The 20,362-nt window shown below is 44.8% G+C and overlaps 1 protein-coding gene across 9 annotated transcripts in view; it reads right to left on the bottom strand.

Moving 5' to 3' along the window:
- Positions 1–20,362, bottom strand: part of TTLL11 (tubulin tyrosine ligase like 11) — a 261,701-nt gene that overhangs the window by 144,295 nt on the left and 97,044 nt on the right. For 6 of the 9 annotated variants that reach the window (XM_067040798.1, XM_067040800.1, XM_067040799.1 and 3 more), the window contains 2 exons: positions 12,918–13,013; positions 12,027–12,142 (listed from right to left, as the gene is read on the bottom strand). The exons of 2 other annotated variants lie outside the window; for them this stretch is intronic. In XM_067040798.1, the coding sequence (XP_066896899.1) occupies positions 12,027–12,142; positions 12,918–13,013 (212 nt within the window). Of the gene's footprint in view, positions 1–12,026; positions 12,143–12,917; positions 13,014–20,362 lie in introns of those variants that run through there. One more of the 9 variants, XM_067040802.1, reaches the window with a different exon arrangement.

Here is a 20,362-nt window from a genome sequence, read left to right as displayed (position 1 = left end):
CATAACGGCCCCACCCCCTCGTAAGACCCCAGTCCACTTACCCAGCTACCTAGCAGACAGTATACCTGGAGGTCTCATGACCCTGCATCATGTCTCCCCAAAGCTGCTACATCCCCAGGGCTCCCTGGCACCCCCAGTTGCTAAACCAGCCCCTTTCTTGACTCCTCCTTCACCCTCACCTCTCATATGCAACACATCCCCAAGTCCTATCCACCCATCCTCCTAAATGCCTTTTTTTTTTTTAGCTGCGTTGGGTCGTCGTTGCTGTGCGCGGGCTTTCTCTAGTTGCGGCGAGCGGGGCTACTCTTTATTGCAGTGTGTGGGCTTCTCATTGCAGTGGCTTCACTTGTTGTGGAGCACGGGCTCTAGGTGCGCAGGCTCAGTAGTTGTGGCACATGGGCTCAGTAGTTGTGGCTCACGGGCTCAGTAGTTGTGGCTCACAGGCTCAGTAGTTGTGGCACACGGGCTTAGTTGCTCCACGGCATGTGGGATCTTCCCGGACCAGGGCTCAAACCCGTGTCCCCTGCATTGGCAGGTGGATTCTTAACCACTGTGCCACCAGGGAAGTCCCTAAATGCCTCTTGAATACAACATTTCTTTCCACCTACCACTGCCCCCTAATCCACACAGCCACCATCTCTCACACCTCTTAGCTGCCTCCACATCCTCCCTGGCAGTTTGGTTTTCACGCTGCAGCCAAAGTGATCTTTTTAAAACATAAATCTCATCATGTCAACCTGCTATTTAAAACTTTTCCATGGTTGGGATTAACAGAGGCACACTACCATATATAAAATAGATAAACAACAAGGATTTACTGTATAGCACAGGGAACTATATTCGGTATCTTTGTAATAAACTATAATGGAAAAGAATCCAAAAAAAGGATATAGATATATACATATACATATGTATAACCGAATCACTTTGCTGTACAACTGAAACTAACACAATATTGTCAATCAACTATACTTCAATTAAAAAAAAAAAGTTGTCCATTGCTTTTAGGATGAAAAGCAAAATGCTTGGATTAAGCCATTAGATCCTGCAGCACGTGGCCCTGTCTCCTGACACGCTCCCTGCTTACGCACTATAATCTTGCCACCCGGGACCTCTCTGTTTTACCTGTAAATTTGTAGTACACCACGCATACAGAAGAGTGTATAAAACAGGTGCGTACATTGAAAGAATAATTCTAATACTTGTGCCTCCACCACCTGGGTTAACAGAACACAGCCAGGATCTCAACCGCCCACCTGTGCCCCTCGCCACCCCCTCTCCCCAACCCCGTCCGGAAGTAAACACCTTAAACTCTCTGGTCATTCTTCCTTGCTTTTGTAGGGTTACGTCTCTATAAAACAAAGTTTAGTTTTGCCTGTCTTGCCTGTCGTGAGTTGCAACCATACTGTAGATATTCTTTTATGATTTGCTTCTTTTCCTCAACTTGAATATCCATGCACAGAGGTACATCATTCCCGCATTTCCCATTGACGTATAGTCTTCCTGTGCGTGAAGACCCAGGATTAGTGCATTTTTCTGTTGGTGGACAGTTAGATTGTTTCCGGCTTGTAGCTTTTATGAACAACCCGGCTGGCGTTCTTTCTGTGCTTTGAGGGCCCCGTATTCTGTCTTGCCTTCACGCCCTCATGGGACTCATTTCCTCTGCTGAAGCCTCTCTCACTGCCTCCGTCCTGCTCGACTTGCTGAGCTGGTGCACGCCACAGAGGTGTACAGTCAGCCCTGACCCAGCCCAGGACCCACGCATAACAAGCCCATCCACGCGTGTGTGCACAAGTTCATTCAGGCACGTGTTAGCGGCTTCTGGCGCTGCGGAGGCCTGGACGGTCTGGAGGAAGAAAGAGAGCCTCTCCAGTCAAGTAAGGCTCCACGGTGACAGGAAGCACACACACTGAGCAGTCAGCTCCCTGCTGATTCTCACGCTGTGATGCGAGCACCCGGCGGAGGGTGAGCCTGGGGGAGGATCCTACCTCTCTGAACCTGCAAATTCCACCTTCTTCCCCCCTTACATTAGCCTCTGTGATGAGAGCTGCAAGGGGCTCTTCTGCTGCTTAAAAAGTGAAGGGCAAAAATGGAAATTGAATAAAAAGGAAAGGAAAGAAAGCAGCTGGAGGATATTGCCCACTATTTGGTGTGATAACCAGGGGCTTTCAAGTGGTGACTAAAACCAGCTTTGATTTGGAGCTTTCACTTCTTTTAATCTAGCAGATAATTAGAGGGAAATCAAATGCATCCTGACACAATGGAGAGCAGTATGGAGGTTCCTTAAAAAACGAAAAATAGAACTACCATACGACCCAGCAATCCCGCTGCTGGGCATATACCCTGAGAAAACCATAATTCAAAGAGAGTCATGTACCACAATGTTCATTGCAGCTCTATTTACAATAGCCAGGACATGGAAGAAGCCTAAGTGTCCATCAACAGATGAATGGATAAAGAAGATGTGGCGCATATATACAATGGAATATTACTCGGCCATAAAAAGGAATGAAACTGAGTTATTTGTACTGAGGCGGATGGACCTAGAGACTGTCATACAGAGTGACGTAAGTCAGAAAAACAAATGCCGTATGCTAACACATATATATGGAATCTAAAAAAAAAAAAAAGGTTCTTAAGAACCTAGGGGCAGGACAGGAATAGAGACGCGGACATAGAGAATGGACTTGAGGACACAGGGAGGGGGAAGGGCAAGCTGGGACGAAGTGAGAGAGTGGCATGGACATATATTCACTACCAAACGTAAAATAGATAGCTAGTGGGAAGCAGCCGCATAGCACAGGGAGATCAGCTCGGTGCTTTGTGACCACCTACAGGGGTGGGATAGGGAGGGTGGGAGGGAGGGAGACACAAGAGGGCGGGGATGTGGGGATATATGTATACATACAGCTGATTCACTTTGTTGTACAGCAGAAACTAACACAACATTGTAAAGCAATTATGCTCCAATAAAGATGTTAAAGAAAAAAAAACATCCATCCTGGCAGCCAAAGATCAACCTGTCGCTGTTGGAGATCAATTCCCACTTACTCTACCACCTCCTCCTTCACACATTTTTTTCCTTAAAACAAAACAACCAAACAAAAAAAATCTTCCCAGGTTACATATATTGTTTGACTTGTTTAAATACGACATTCATATTGGACATTTCCCACGACAGATACTCTCTTAGGAATAAGCAGCATTTTCTCTCCTTCCAAATTAAGAACTTTTCATTGCTTTGCAGATTTAAAAACATCCAACTGCAAACTCCCTTTTATGGATGAAGAAGCCAAAGTACACAGAGGGGAGGAAACTCTGTACCATTTACAGCTGTAAATGGCAGCACCAGGATTCACCCGAAAGCATCCGACTCCAGGGCCCCTACTCTCACCGTTCTGCTGTCTCACCTGTGCCTTAAAAACACATGTGCATCTCCAGTCCTGCTTCCTCATGGCTTCTCTCTAGCCTATGACAGCCTTCTAAATAGCACACAGAGCTTTAAGCACAAGATGCTGGAAATCAACTAAACATTCACCGATACTGAGGCAGAGTCCCAGCCACTGATGAAAATGATGTTTACAGAACTGTTAATAAGAAGGGAAATTACTGTCGCATAAAATGGAGAAAAACAAAAACAGCATACAAAAATTACATAGATAGTATGGCCTCAACTATAAAACAATATAGACAGCAGAAAACGATACCATTTTTATGAACTAAAAAGTTAATAATGATTAGCTCTGGGTGGTTGAACTTGAGGGAGATTTTTATTTCATGCTATACAGTTTTCAGTATTTTCCATTTTTTTCTATGATGAGCACATATCACTTTTATAATATGAAAAAATTTAATAAGAAGCATGTAGCAGAGAAGCAGGATCTGTCCTCTCCAGCCCCAAGTGCCATTTTGGAAGCATGATTGGCGGTCCTCCCCGACCCTGCCTAACCCCTTGGCCCTGCTTCCTGCCTCCATCCTTCCTCCCCCAAGCTTATTGCTATTTTCCTCAGCGAACCAAGCCCAAGCAAATGATGGCCCCACCTCCTTCAGGAAGGCGGCCTTGACCACTCCAGGCCAGCCACTAGTTGAATCATAGGAAACTGCCACTCTTGTAAGTCAAATAAAAAAAAAGATCGAATATCAGTAATTTCCTATGATTCCTCCTCATCCTTGGTTCAGCCTGCCTTCTTCTGAACTTCTAGCATGTTCCCAATCTGGGACTCACGACTGCATACGAATAATCTTCTGTCTGGTTCTGTTCTGTCTTGCGGCACGTGTGGATCTCGCTTTAAGCTGGTGTTCTCTGCACACTGGCTTACATTTTATTCATTATGGTTTTGAAGATTCCTGAATATGAATTAGCCACCTAGCTGACCACAGAGCCCTCACAGGAGATGATCAGTCACTCATAAGCACCCACTCGTGCTCAGTGATTGAAGCTAAAGGGATGAATCCCTGCCTTAAGGTTCAGGCAAAGGCACGAACCCAACACGATAAGGAAAATGCCTTGTGTGTCTCCATAGTGTGCTAAATACCTTCGCATCCGCTCTCTCAAGGCAAGCGCGAGACACAGCTGGCTTTAAATCCCAGTCTGTTGCTTATAACTGGGGTGGTCTTGGGCCTGCCACTCAACCTCTCCAGGCCTCAGTGTCCTCCTCTTAAAACAGAAGTCGTAATAGCACCTAGTGCATACGGCTGTTGTGAGGACAAAATGGGAATAAAGGTAAACACCACTGTGCCATACACAATAAGCACTTAACAAAACAGTCTCTTGTGAAACAGGCAGAGTAGCTACTGTTACTCCCTTTTCTCCTCTTGTTTTGTTCGTTTGAGGTTGTTTGCTTTCGTTTTTTTTTCCGATGAGGAAACTGGGCTCAGGGAAGTATACTGACTTATCTGAGGCCAAGCAGATCTGGTATCAAAACCTTGATCCTAAGCCCAGACCACAATGCCTCCTTCCAAAAAGCTAACAACGCCTCATTTAAAAGCACCTGGACAGTTAAGGCTCACTGGAGCAACTCATGAGGAAATTTCCAAACACATTTGCTCCCCCATCACTAGCTGGAATAACTCTGGAAGGGCCCACGCAGAATTCCGCTCTGCCGTTTCCCCCAAATGCTGACTGACTGGCCATATGCTCATCTCAGGTCCCATCTGCTCTGCACCCCGGTGAGAGGGAGAACCGGCCTGCCTGCCGGCGGAGGGGCCCTGCTCCAGGCTAATGGTCCCTGAAACGACACTCTCACATCAGCTCAGGAAATCCGCCTTTCCCATATGTCTAGGAAATGGTTCCTGTTCAACAAACTGCATGCAAAAGAGGCTTTTACTGGTTACTTCTGACTTAACGCTTAAACAGTTTCCAATGGAAGAGAGCTGTCGGGTTCTATTTCATGCACATAAAATAATGCATGTCTCATTAGTCATTTCCTGTCTGTTCTTACGTGAAAATGCACACATTTTTCTAGTTTGCTGACTGGCATCTGAAATGTGAAGCCCTTCCAGGTAGGGCGGGTATGATGTATCCTGAAGCCATGACACCCCAACCCCAGGCAGATCGCTCTAGCTCCCTGGAGCCTCTGATGATAATAGGACTGTTGGGTTCTTAACTTTTGGAAAATATGATGAAACTTCTGACCTTTTCTCCAGGAAAAATACACATAGACATAAGATTCTGTGTCGTTTCAGGGATCACAGACGGCCTGAAGGCCTTCATGTTTTCAACTCAGGTTGAAGACAAGCTTTGATTTCCCACCCAGCTCTGGCCTCTGAGTCTTCATCTACGTCCCCATTGGCACCTTCTCTCCAATAATCCACTTCCTGCACCTGTCTCACCAGCTGACTCATCTTCTCACGTTTCCCCCACAGAGCCCCGTGCCCTTGTGTCCCCCACCAGGGCAATCCTTCCATCCATTTGCCTGTTCCGAATATGGCTCATCCTTTAAACCGCAGGCCCAGGGCCACTCCTCCTTGTCAGTTTTGTTTTTTTTTAACACTTCTCATCAGGGAATAATCTTTCCCTTGTTACTTTGTCTTTATGTCTAGGGCACCTTGTACTTTCTACCCCGTAGATACTATGTGTGGGCCTTGCCTCCATTACCGGCCTGTGAGCTAATTCACTTCTGTAGTCTTCTCCCTGGCACATAGTAAGTGCTCAATAAATGCTCTAAATAATCAGTATCTGTAATGCTGCCATGGTGTAAAATGAGACCCAAATGAATATGCGAATTGTCAAATCTCTGTGACCCAGACTCCTTCCTGATTTATGTGAAATCTTCAGAGGTGCTTGGGGTCAGGGTGTGCTCGTCTGTAGCGTTTTGCCACAAGGAAATCATTAGGGGTCAACAAAGCCCCAGAATTTCAACAAAATGTCAGCTGTGCACACGTGGATGGGCCATTCCATCCACGGGGTGGTTGGATGATTCTCCTGAAAGAATGCCTGTTTCCAGAAGAATACTCCGGAAAGTAAGAAAGATAATGTTCTACATTCACCAAGGCATGTTTAGTCTAGATAGTTTAGGAACCCCTCTTCTCTATCGCTGAGGGTATTTCACTAGGACATACTGCCAAGTTAAGGGGCAGAGATCTGGGCTTGGAGACCTCTAATTAATGTGTTTTTGAAATTCTTCCTCAGGACAGGACAGAGTTACATCCCTTGGTCAAACTGTAAGCCCCCAGCGGTGAAACCGAACCACTGGGAGATTCAGTGGCCATGGCTCACGGGCCCAGCCGCTCCGCGGTAGGTGGGATCCTCCCGGACCGGGGCATGAACCCGCATCCCCTGCATCGGCAGACGGACTCTCAACCACTGCGCCACCAGGGAAGTCCTGGGAGATTTCTTGATCTCTCTTCTCTTAGAATGTTTTGCCTTTATCCTAGATTCTATGTAGAATCAACCTAATTTGAGGATTCACCTAATGCACTGGTTCTGAACATGGCACAAAATCCAAGGGATACACTTGGAGTCAAGGTCAGAGTGAAGCCTGAGCTCCCAGTGAAGCCTTTAGAGGACAAAAGTCTCTGAATTATGGCCAAAACTGTCCCGGAAGGCTGACTCCATCCTTCACATAAACCTGGTTGTCATGGCGATAGGAGGGAAGGGAAACTGGGAGAGGACCATGGACCTGTGCTGTGGGAAAAGGGGCTTCTGTGCCTTACATAAGTCATGTTCCAAGTGTAAGCTTTTGAATAAGAGGCAAGCAGTCTACCCCCCAGCTCCCAGGCACTGTGTGGCATTAAGAAAATCCTCTCAGATTACTCCAAGCCTGCCCCTGGCTTTATTTATATTACTCTGGGTCCTAAAGGGTTATGATTCCTGAGAAAGGAAGGTGGTTACCAGAAACATCTACAGGAAGAGGAGCAAAATACTAGTAAAATGGCTCCCCCGGGGGTAAACCGACCTTCCCAAAACTAATCAATTGATGGAATAATCACCTTGTCTTTAAAATAATTGAGGAATGCAATTTACTCACTTCTGCTTCTGATAGAAGTGTTTACAAAGAAAGCCTTGGGCTCCCCAAATACCTTGAGAAAAGAGGGAATTTTCTGTTGATTTCCCTGATTTCCTCCTTCAGCAAATGACCCACCTTCTTCATCTTAGTTTTGTCTTGTACGATTCAGACAGGCAGAAGCATTACATACACAACTCACATAGGCTGCTTCAGGAGCTTGTGACTTATGTGTCACCAGCAGCATAACTTTAAAGCAGCCCGATGGACCACATGGTGACCCTAAGAACTAGCATTTGTCTAATCCTCTCAGATGTCCTGAGGGTCTCTCATATGTGTCATTTCACACGACGCCCGTGACAGTCCAGCCAAGGAGATCCCTTGACCCCCATTTCAAAGATGAGATCAGAGAATATAGCGACTTGGCCAAGCTCATAGTGCAATGATCAGAGGTTAAGGACTTCAACCCAGACCTGGCTGATGCCAAGTCCAGTGCCTTGTCAGGACGCACGCTTCTCCTCCGCCTGGGATGCTTGGGAGGGACGTTCTTGAACCAGGGAGCCGACTGGCATGATGGTTTCTAAGGTCCCTTCCAATTCTAATAGTCTGTGCTTCTATCAATAAAATGAGGGGGTTGGATTAAACCAGAGGTTTTAGAAACTTCTCGTAGCAGAAAAGATCCTTTCCTCTCAAAGGAAATCTCTAGAATGCCAAAACACAACATAGGTCATCCCAGCTCCCCTTTGGTTGAAAAAGAAATGACTTCCATGCAAATGTCCATCAAGTGACAAATGGATAATAAAATGTGGTATATCCATAGAATGGAATATTATTGGGCCATAAAAAGGAACAAAATACTGATACCTGCTACCACGTGGGTGAACCTCAAAAACATGGTAAGTGAAAGAAGCCAGATACAAAAAACTCCATGTACATGAAGAATCCAGAATAGGTAAATCCAGAGACAGAAAGTAGGCTGGTGGAGGTGGGGATGGGGAACGATTGCTTAATGGATACAGGGTTTCCTTTTGGGGTGACAAAACACTTTGAAGCTAGAAAGCCGTGATGGCTGCACACATTATGAATGTACTAGATGCCACTTTTCATGGCTAATTTTATATTGTGTGAATTTCACCACCATATGTGTGTGTAGAGATATATGATGGTTCTAGAATCCTCCGCTTTTAGCCACCCCCTTCCCCTGTCCCTGCAGTGCCTCCAAAGAACCCTAGTATGTAAATCAATAGAGTCACCAGATATTACAAAAAGTCATCAGAGTTCAAAACAGCTCTCATATGACAGCTGTTTTATTCCTTCAGGGGCCAAATGTATTTTCTCTTAACCTAACAAATAAATTTGCCTGGGCCAGTGACATCATGCTACTTGGAAACAAAACTTTCCACTGGTAGCCAGCTCCACGGTCAAGTCCAGTCCACAGTGATCTAACAGCTTTGGTTTTAGGATATGTCATTGGTTTTAAACTCGAAAGTCTGCTTTAAGTATACCAGAAAAGATCATGGTAACCAAGCATAACCTTTTGTTTGTTCAAATTCTAGGAGATAATTTTATTGTTGAGCAGTAAACTAAGCGTTATTAAGTCCCTACTATATAGTAAAAGTCTTTCACATTGTTTCACTTAAATGTCATTATTTCCATTTTATAGAAAAGGATACTGGGGCTCAGAATAGCTCTGTTCGTCCGCAAGGTCAGGATTTGAATCTCCGTCTCTTCAGCTCAAGAGAAAGTTCTATCAACTATGGCAAGATGGGTCTCAGCAGGGTTGCGAGTTCCTCTCCCCACGGAAGGCACGAGGACTGCTTTCAGTCCCACCAAGGAACTGACCCCAGCCTACCTGCCCTTCTGGGGTGTGTGAAGATGCATGACGCACGGACACACGTGTCTGGTGCCCTTCCAAGACCCCCCTCTGCACCTTCCCCGAGCGGTTTAGAGATATGAGGAGTTCAGGACATCTATCTACCTTTTTTTCTTTAGTCGGTGCAGGAAAAGTGAAAGCCCACTTCGACAGTCTTGCTGACAAAGCGTACTCAGGAAAGAACTGATGAAGGATACATCAGACCCTCTTTTGCTAAGGAGTTGAAGGGGAAGGCTAGGATACCATTTGTTTGTAACTGTTTACGTTGGATCCTATTCAAGCACAAGACACTCCAGCTTCTAAAGTTAACTGCCAGCCTAGAAGTCCATGTGACATCATTTCCTGCAGTTGCAGTGACCTGGACCCAGACTGGAACACCCAATTCAGCACTACAACACTGTGCGTTATATGTGGGCACAAATATGGTACTTTTCCAAGTCATACGGAAACATTTCTACATGAAAGAGTTGAGAATAATTTCAGCCTTTTTGTCTGTATGGTAAAGTTATTAAAATGATAATAATAATTCTTTACATTAAAAGGCACTTTACAGATTACAAAATTCTTTCATGGACAATCATTGCTGGGTTTGTAAAAAACATGGTATAATTGAGGAAAAATATCAGTAAATGACATTTAGCTATTGACATACACCCTCCTAAGGTAGGTAAGAAAAGGGTGAGGTGAAAGCGTTTTTCTATTAAAATTGAAGTCAGGTTCTTGAAGCTCTAACTGTTCCTGATTATCAATAAAAAACAAAAAAAAAAGTCGATGCTTTTTAAATTAAAAATGAGGTGCTGTTACTTATGACTTGATAAGCTGTAGAATGTCTTTCCCATCCTTCCCAATGGTCTTGGGCCCATTTAAACTGCTTTTAAATTTTAGATCTGAGGATCATATGGATCCTACCGAATGCCAGGTGTCGGTGAAGAAAAACAACTAGAACCAGAAGAAGAAAGCTCATCATGTGCTGAGGCCATCTAATGTGAAAAATACAGTAGTACCCTTATCTCTCTTCCTGGTTTTGGTGGCAGAGGTTCAGAAAGCTCAGGCCACACATGGCCTTTGAACTTGTTCCCACCAAAGGAATCAGAAGGCTAACATACCAAGGTCATCTTTAAAAGTATCCCCCTGGGGCCACACTGGCGTGGATAGCCACCAAAATCTCCCCACAGTGCAATACGGTCTCTCAAGACCTAACCTCTACTGGTGAGATCAATAACCATTAGAGAGTAGATTTTTGAGAAATGAGTTACATCACAATGAATCTGACCGAACTGCAATTAATCCATGCAATTAATCCACTGCTTTTCCTTAGGGATGGCTAAAAATAGCAGCTGCATGCCGGTATGAGTAGACCCATTACCCAGCTGCCATGAGCTGCTCTGAGGATTCTGCAGACCTGACATGCCACCACCTTGAAGCCCTAGTCGGCGGAGGCAGGATCGGCCCACGTGAATCACAGGTGACTGTGCTCAGCGAGTCTTGCTGGCAATGGATCTGTGCCTCACACAGCAAAGAAGGCGCTGGAAGAGAACTCAGCCGAGCAGGCACCATCTAATCTGACTCAGAATATGCCAAATGCTCCTTCCGAGTGACATTTTCTGTAGGGAAGTGGCTCTCAACCTTGGCTGCATGATAGAATCACCTAGGGAACCTAAACTATTTCTGTGGCCAGGCCTCCAGCCCAGGCTAATTAAAAGCATCTCTAGATGTGTGGGTGCTTGCACTGGTATTTATGAAAGCTCTCCAGATGGTTCTAATGTGCGGCCAAGGGGAGAAGCGCTACCGCAGGGTGATTCTAACAATATGTGGGCTTGAGCCCAGCTGGTGAGGGGCTGCAGTAGAGGTACCTGCAAAACACCACTTGCTTAGGGAAGTCAGCATTCCTCACCATAGCTGACAAGGGCTTTACTTGTCTGGGAGCATTTGAGTCAATCTGATATGTCAGGGGGTACCAGGAGTGCTGTTTGGATTGCTTGTCTTTGATTTTTCTGCCTAAAAGAGGCACAATGATATTCACTCAACACTTACTTTGTGAAAGCCAGGAATTTGGTAACAGAACAAAGCAAACAAAATACCCAAGTGAAATGTCATTCATTTCGGGGGTGATTCCATGGAGGGAGGGGCAGGGTACATACTACCATCAATATCCCAGTGTAACATCCACTGGGTGGGTAGGATGGAGAAGAATTATAACTGTTGCAAATATTACAGAGCTGCCACAAGTTCAATAATTGGTTCTGCAGGTTTTGAAACAAAAAGCTTATATTGCAAGAATGTAAACATCATGAAGAAAATTAAAAGGAAGTGATCCTTACCACGGCCAAGTTACCTGTGGCATTTTGTACTCTCTCCCTGTGCTTGAGGATCTCACAGAGAAGCACCAGGTGGGCAATGGTGAGTGAGGGGAGATGCTATCACTGGGGGAGAGTGGGTTTTTAGAGAAGACTTTCCAGACTCAGATAACCATCGGCTAGAAATGCATCCGCTGAACCCCAAGGGTCGGATTCATGTTGTAGGTCTCCATCTCCTGACTTTGAGTCACTATATTTGGAGGCTGATATTCATAGATGAAACTATGATTTATTAGACTGCTTAAGGTATAAATCTCACTCCCAATGTTAACGTGTTTTAAGAACTTAACTTACCTGCTTAGGACACAGGAAGCAGAGTTGATAGAAATAAATGATATAAAAAATACTTACTGGTTCTCTCTTTTCTTCTTAAATGGGTCCATGAGACGCAGTGTGTCTCTGATGACGGCCACTTTCACTTCTTCGTCGACAAGGCTGGGGACACTCTCAAACACCCCTGGAGAGAGCTTGAAGGGTAAGGATTCCATGTTACAGTGGAGAGAGTGATTCAGGGCCAGCTGGCCACCAGCACAAGCCCCAGTGGTTGTACTGTTAGAATTCTCTAAAGGCTCCCTTTATTCTGCCTGAAAAATGTCAGTTTCCTTTTACAAATCAACAAAATACACGAAGGGGAAAAATAGCACTATGTGCTTCTTATTATCAAAATGGTACGTGCTCGTTGTAGAAAAATTGGAAAGATGGCAGAGAGAAAATTTAAAAAAAAAAAAGAAACATTAAAAAAGAAAATTAAAAGAATCCATATAATCCCCACAAAACCCAGTATTAATAGTTGGTGTATTTCCTTCCAGTCTTTTTTATGCATTCTTAAGTGGCGGGGGGAACGGGGGGAGAAAAAGATAACCACCATTAAATGTACTATTTATCTTAGTGATTCAAGCATGTCGACATGGCTAAATCATATTCGTAGAATTTCAATTAGTTAATCTCCTGAGGCTAAACTCATTAGTTCATGTCAAAACTGATGGAAAGGCTCAGCTGTTTCTACATTTGCAGATCTTAAGAAGTGGAGAATGGCATGCTGGGAAGTTACCATAGGTCGGGTGGATCTTATATTAATAGACGATGTTCAGAGCTCAACAAAACTGAAATCATGTAGGCTTGAACAGAACTTTGCTGGGCAAATCTGAGAATGTCGAATCTCATTTAGCCAAGGGAGCAACAGGAGAGTGGGAACATTCCGTTGGATGGTAATATATTCAATGAGATACTCAAAATACTTACTTCTTGCTCATGTTCGATTCTCATGCTGGGGTTTGCATTTACTTCAAGTAGTATAGGCTTCAGATTTTTCATGAGAAGAATGTCAAAGCCTAAAATCTGGGGCAGTATAAACATAATTCAGAATTACTCCCTTTAGCTACGGTGTCTTTGCAGGAATCGGGTATGGTATTAGGGGAATCAAGGTGAAAATTAATTCCAACCCCACCCCCAGCCTGGGCCTTGACCCTGGCTTCTCTCGTCCATAGGCCCTCTTCCTCTGGATGTACTTGTCAGGCCAAATGGACAGCAGAAAATTTTATGGGGGCCTTGGTAATGGGATGAGGTCCCATGGTTCACTTCAGCACCATCGGTGTTGTCTGAAGTGTGGTGGTAAGATGATGACCTCTTCTTTAACAGGTTTTTTATTATGTTAAGGATCAGTAGTAGTCCATCAATTTCTCCCTCTCCTTCTGTTCTCCTCTATTAAGTTGCTTCTTAGCTAGATCTCTACAAAACCCAAGGCTATCTTTCTTAACCTCGGGTATATATCAGCATCACTTAAGGACCCCTTTCAAAACCACTGCTCACCCCCAGCCCACACCTATGAGTCAGAAACTTCCAGAGTGGAACAAAGGCAAATGTATTTTCAATAACAAATCCCCTGGGTAATTCTGATATACCCTCCTACCTAAGAGGAAGGGAGTATTTTTTAGGCGCCCACTAGGCACCAATTACGACAAAATGTACCAATTATTCAGAATCTCATTTAATCCTCATGACAGCATATTTGAAGTAGGGATCGTGCTCTCCATTTCACAGAACCAGAAACTGAGTCTCGGAGAGGCCAGTGGATTTCCTGAGACTGCCTCTCTAGTAAATGACAGAGCTGGACTTCACACCCAAGCAGAACTGGCTACATAGCTTGTGGGACCCGGCGCAAGATGAAAATGCAGGGTCTGTTGTTCAAAAAGTATTAAACGATTTCATGATGGTGAAACAGAGCATTACACCAAGCACGGAGGCCTTTGGAGTGCGGGACCCTGAGTGCACAGCCCACACGCCCATGCAGCCAGCCTGCAGCCAAGGCTAAGTCCAGCATCATTTGCCAGCCGCGTGCTCTTGAATCTGGCAGGCTGCTGCCTCAGGTGAGGCGTTGTCTTCTGGCCTCTTTCAGTTCCTCACAGGCCCCATGATCAGGGTAAGCCACCCTGTGCATCTCATTGCCTCTGCTTGAAACAACCCTTTATCGAGATAACATCTCCTCACCCTTGAGAATGCAGGTACTAATTGGATTCCGGCTCGGACTATAAGGCCACCAGAATCTTGGGAGGACTCTCATTATGTCTCTAGGAGGTGATGAGCTAGAAAGCTCCTAATGTGAGTGATATAATCCCAGAGTTCCCAAAACTAATGTGGAGGATAAAGGAAAGAAAAAAGATATAGCTGCATCTCCTCCTCTGGAGACTCAAGAAGAAAAGATGAGGGAAAATCCATTTACTTGTCTATATAGAATATGCACTAGTTAAATGATAATTATTAAACTGTAGCTTCATCCTTATTAATGAAATCAGAGCCCGAATGACCATTTCGGGCGTGGGGGGAGCGTAATTCGAGATGAGGTTATTCTTCAGTAAAGGGCAATAAGGATGAAAAGTTGGGAGAAGTCATCCTTACTCTATTTTTCTTTCCCTGGTCATGAGAAGAAAGGAATGGAAATGCAGTAGAAAATGTTACATGTATTATAGACCTGCTTAATAATATATGACAAGTGGATATGAGTGATGAGGCCTTTAAGAGACTCTGGTGACATCATCAGTCTAACTTCAGACCTGGCCTGAGACACGTGATGCTGATGAGGCTACAGAGAATGGAGGGCTGTAGTTTATCAACCTGAGTCAGCGACGCTTACTTTTTGCTACATTAGAAGTTTGGACTTGTACTTTCTCAGCCTGGGGGGGGACTCTTCTCAGCTCAGTGCACAGTGGTTTTATGCCTGCACAGCTATAGGGAAGCTGGAGAAGGAGAGTGGCAAAACCTCATCAGCCACAGGGACCTGCACACAGCAGTAGCATAATATTTTCCAGAACCTAAACGTTGGTGCAGGTAGTTGAATGTGTCGGGTCTTGTACAGGAATGCTTTGGAGCCAGATTTGGGCTTCAATCCCAGCTTGGTCTCTCACACTAGCTGGACAGTTCTAAGCCCCAGTTTCCTCATCTATAAAATGGGAACAGGAATAGCACTTACCTTAGTTCATTCATTCATAAAATACTGACTGCCTCCTATGTCCCAGAAACTATTCTAGCTTCTGGAAATAAAGGAGTGGACTGGACAAAGTCCCTGCCCTTACGGAACTTACACTCTAGTCGGGGAGACAGGAGCAAATAAAGTTAACGTGATGTAAAATATCTTGCACAGTACCTGACGCATAGTTAAGTATTTAATGAAAGTCATCTTTGTATTTTTTCACAAGTTCAAGGAAAGAGGACCTTTTTTTCAAAAGTTCAGTGAAATGTGGGGCACCAATGGATCTCAAGAAACAGAATCACAGAACCAGGAGAAGCTTAGGGTTGATATTATCATAAGATCCCAGAATGTCAGAGCTGGCAGAAAATCCGGAATTTATTTGGTTCAGAGTTTTTCAAAATGATGTTCTTTTTTGGGAAGCACTGGGGAGGCCGGATCATACGAACTTTTACCTTTTTTTACATTCTGGGGTTCCCAGGGGAGAAACATAAATATTTTTTTAAAAACTACTAATTTAGTCTAGCACCCAATTTGCAGACTAGAAACCTGCAGCTTAGAAATGGGAAAACCTCTCTCCAGTTTGGTGGCAGAGTAGGAAATGTCAAATGGAGAAAGAGAACTTTTCAATTATGTGATACTCTCCACCCCTCCAAGTAATTCAGTCAGCAGTTATGTGTTGCTACTTGAGGGCTGCCCTGGGATTTAAAGATCTCTGTCCTTCATCCCTTACCTCTAGAGGCTTCCAAAGCAAGTTGGGGAGAAAAGGGCCCTGAGCCATTAATTGTAAACTCATGCAAAGGCTCCAAACTACATTTCAATGAGAGGGGATTCCCTCCTGAGCCCCAGAACTACACATCCAGCTGCATCCAGAGTATTCCCAACTGGGAGGTCCCAGACTCCTCAAGTTCAACATATCCAAACTCACTATCTGTGGTCAGCAGCTTCTAAGACGGTCCCAATGATACCATCTCCTGGTATTCACACCCTTGTGTAATCCCCTCTCTTTGAGTGTGCGCTGCACTTAGTGACTTGTTTCTAAAAAACAAAATAGGGCAGAAATGATGGCATATCACTTCCAGTATCAGGTTATGAAAAGACTGTGGCTTGCATCTTGGGATGTATTCTCTTACTCTCTCATTTGCTCACTCTGAGGGAACTCAGAGTTCCCTCTGTCGTGAGTTCCCAGCTGCCATGTTGTAACCTGCCCTATGGAGAGGCTGAGATGGCAAGGAACTGATGTCCCAGCCAACAGCTATGTGAGTGAGCTGGGGAGGGGATCTTTCCCCAGTAGCCTTGACATGACTGCAGTCTGGACAGCATGGTAATTGTAGCCTGTGAGGGACTCTGTGCCAGCAGAAGTCAGCCAACATTTCTCCTTCCTCCTTCACACCTAGCTGCTCACCAACTCTGTACATTCTACCTTCTAAAGAGCTTTCTAGATCTGGCCCATCCCTTGTTGCTCCTAGTCTAGATCAAGCCTGTACCATCTTTCACCTGGACTACTTTAATACCTTCCCCATTAGTTTCCCTGCTCTCAAACCCGACCCTCTAATTTACCTGGCACATGGGGATGCCAGAGTAATTTTTATAAAAGGCAAATAAAATATTAGCACTCATCTGCCTAAAAATCCCTGCCTACAGAAGGAAGTCCAAGTTCCAGAACATGTCCTGCAAATTCCTCTATGACCAGAGTCTGTCTCAGACTCTAGCTTTTTTTTTTCTTTCTTTTTTTTTTTTTGCGGTACGCAGGCCTCTCACTATTGTGGCCTCTCCGGTTGCGGAGCACAGGCTCCGGACGCACAGGCTCAGTGGCCATGGCTCAAGGGCCCAGCCGCTCCGCGGCATGTGGGATCTTCCCGGACTGGGGCACGAACCTGTGTCCCCTGCATCGGCAGGCAGACTCTCAACCACTGTGCCACCAGGGAAGCCCCAGACTCTAGCTTGATTTTCTCCCACTCACTGCTGCACATCTTGGGCTCTAATTGTGCTAAACTATTGGTAGCTCTAGGATGCTTTACTGCTCTCTGCCTTTGTGCTCTTCTACTTGAAAGACAACTTTATTTATCAAATATTTACTGAGCACCTACCAAACCCTAGGTACTATTCTAGGCACTGGGGATCAAACAGCAAATAAGACAAGGTATGTTTTAACTCCTGCCCTCTTAGAGCTTACATTCTAGGAGAGAGACCACAAGGAAGTGAATAATTAAAACAAGGTAAGAACGTAGAGTGTGATACAGTGGATGGAGGGGAGAGTTTGGTGGTCAGGGAAGGCCTTTCTAAGAAGGTGACATTTGTTATTCCATTTTCTTCTGGTTTGCACAGTTTCTGATGAGAACTTTTTGGTTATTCTTTGTTCCTCTGAACACAATTTGTCTCTCTAGCTGCTTTTAAGATTTTCTTATCATCATTGATTTGATTATGATAAGGCTTGATGTATGTGTGCACACGTTTGTGTGTGTGGCCATTTCTTCAAATAGTCTTCTGTATCTTCCTTGTCTCTTCTGCTCAGGGAACTCCAATTACACATACGTTAGACCATTGATATTGTACCATAGGTAACTCAGGGTCTGTTCATTTATTTTTCCTGTCACTTTGCTCTCTCTGTTTTGTTTTGAATCAATTCTATTGCTATGTCTTCAAGTTCGTTGATCATTTCTTCTACAGTATCTAATCTGCTGTTAATCCTGTCCAGTGAAATTTTCATTACAGATATTTTCTTCCATTTGGTTCCTAGAAGTTCCATTTGGTTCTTTTTTTAATAGCTCCATTTCTCTCTACATTAAGCTCATATTTTCCTTTAAATCTTTGTACATAGTTGTAATAGCTGTTTTAATATCTTTTTCCTATTAGTTTCATTATTTCTAATATTTATGGGTCTGTTTCTATTGATTTTCTCTTTAGGTATGGGTTATCTTTTCCTGCCTTGTCGGGTTTTTATTGGAAGCTGGACATTTAATGCTCAGTGTCTGGATTTTGTCTTCTTTTAAAAAGTGCTAGGTTTTTAGACAGTCAATTATTTGCAGATTATTTTGATTAACTTCAAGGCCTATTATGCAAGCTTTATTAGGTTGGGCCTAGAGTAACTTTCATTCCAGGGAAGCTTCAGTCCACTAAGGCAGAACTTCTCTGGAGTCTCCATTGAATGTGTCCAGCAACCGCCAAGCACTCTCCACACTGACTCTTTGGAGCTTGAACATCTCCCTGCTCTGTGTGAGCTCTGGAAGTAGTTCAGCTTCTCAGTTCCCTGGTCGTTCTTTGCTCAGCTTTGTGGATTAACCCTCCACATATGAATGGCCCAGCACTTGGCAAAGATGCACAGGGATCCCACGCAGGTTCCTGGAGCTCTTTTCCTGGTTGGGTTCCTACCTTTCAGAATTCTGCCCACAGAATCCTAGCCACCTCGGCACTCCTCAACTTTGATCTCCATTTCCTCGATTCACTGATATCACAAGGCTCTGTTTAGGTGCCCCCCTTGCCCACCTTCTGGAGATTGCCTCCAGACAGAAAGCTGAGGCAACCATAGACACATCTTGGCTTTCCCCCACCCCCCCGCTTTCCTCGGGGATCACAGTGCATAGCTATGTGTTGTCCAAAATCTGAAAACACTTATTTCATGTATTTTGTGTGTTATTCTAGTTGTTTTCTAAAGAAGGCTAAGTCCAGTCTTTGTTACTCCATCATGACCAGAAGCAAAAGACTTGGCAGGTGACATATGAACAGGGACTGAATGAAGTGAGCAAATAAGTTATTTGAAGAGCTGAGGAAGAGCCTTCCAGGCAGGAGGAATGGCAAGAACAAAGGCCACTTCTGACAAACAGCAAGGAGTGAGCAAGAGGGAGATAGGAGATGAGGTCAGATAGAATGACAGGGGACATATCATGCAGCATCTTGTAGGCCATGGTAAGGAGCCAGGATTTTAAGTGCAATGAGAAAGCCATTGGAGAGTTTACACAGGGAAGTAATTTGATCTGACATGTTTTAAAAGAATCACTTTGGCTACAGTGAGAAAAATAGGCTACAAGCAGCAAGGGTGGGAAAAGGAACACCAATTAGGAGGCTACTGCAGTGATACAAGTACAAGGTGACGGCTGCCTAGACTGGGATGGAAGCAGGGGGAGTTGGTTAGAAGTGGTTACATTTAGGATGCATTTTAAAGTATATCTGCAAGAGCTGCTTACGGATTAAATGTGGGAAGGAGGAGAAAAGAAAAAATAAAAACTGGGGGGCGGGGCGGGGTGGGGTTTAGTCTGAGTAACTGAATGCTATTCCTTTACTGAAATAGGAAAGACAGTGGGAGAGTAAGTTTGGAAGGGAAATCAAGAGTTTGATTTTGGACATGTCAGGTGTGAGATGCCCACCAGAAATCCAAGTAGAAGATTAAAGTGGGCAGTTAGATAGACCAGAGTGGAACTCAAGCAGAAGTCAAGACAGGAGATACAAATATAGGAGTCACCGGCACATAGCTGGTACTTAAAGCCACGGGGCTAGAAGAGATCGTTTAGGGAGCGATTGTAGACAAGCGAAGAGGAACTGGGATCACCATCTCTGGCAGGTGCAGGAGAAGAGGCTGAGAAGCAGCAGCCAGTGAGATAGGAGGGAAACCAGGAGGGTGTGGTGTCGCTCACGTTTTTCTGCTTGGCAAATTCTTCTCCACGCCTTAAGCTCCAGCTTAAGCATCTCCTCTCTGGGAAGCCTTCCTTGACTGGGTTAACTGGCAAAGTTAACTGCTCCCTTTTCTGTGCTCTCCCTGCATCCTGTACATGCATGCATTGATAGCATGTACCTCCTTATAGCATTTATTGCTCCCACGTGGCAGTCTCCTCACCACACGTGCACCTCTTAGGGACAGACTGCATCTAATCCATAACCACATGTCCCACAGCTAGCTCAGGGCTTGTCTCAGTGGGTGACCAGCAAATGTGTCTAGAAGAAGAAAAGAGCTTAAATGTCAGAAGTGGTCAAGGGAGGCTTTGCAGAGAAGGTGGGATTTGAGCAGCACCTTGTCAGCCTTGAATTTCAAAAAGGAGGGAGAAGAGGAGAGAGCATGGCAGGCCAAGACAGAACAAACAGGCAGAACTGGGGAAACACCAACGATGTCCAGGAGACAGGAATCAGCTTTGTTCGGCAGGTTCGCGGGGCTCAGGGAGGACGGGGAAGCGAGGCTGGGGCCAGGCTGGGAGGCAACCAGTGCCAGGACTTGTTTCTCAAACTGTGGTCC

The sequence above is a fragment of the Kogia breviceps genome, chromosome 8 (genome assembly GCF_026419965.1).
Source record: "Kogia breviceps isolate mKogBre1 chromosome 8, mKogBre1 haplotype 1, whole genome shotgun sequence".
In the NCBI taxonomy this organism is placed as follows: Eukaryota; Metazoa; Chordata; class Mammalia; order Artiodactyla; family Physeteridae; genus Kogia; species Kogia breviceps.
The sequence above is the reverse complement of the archived record's forward strand: the minus strand, read 5'-3'. Positions and strand labels throughout refer to the sequence as shown.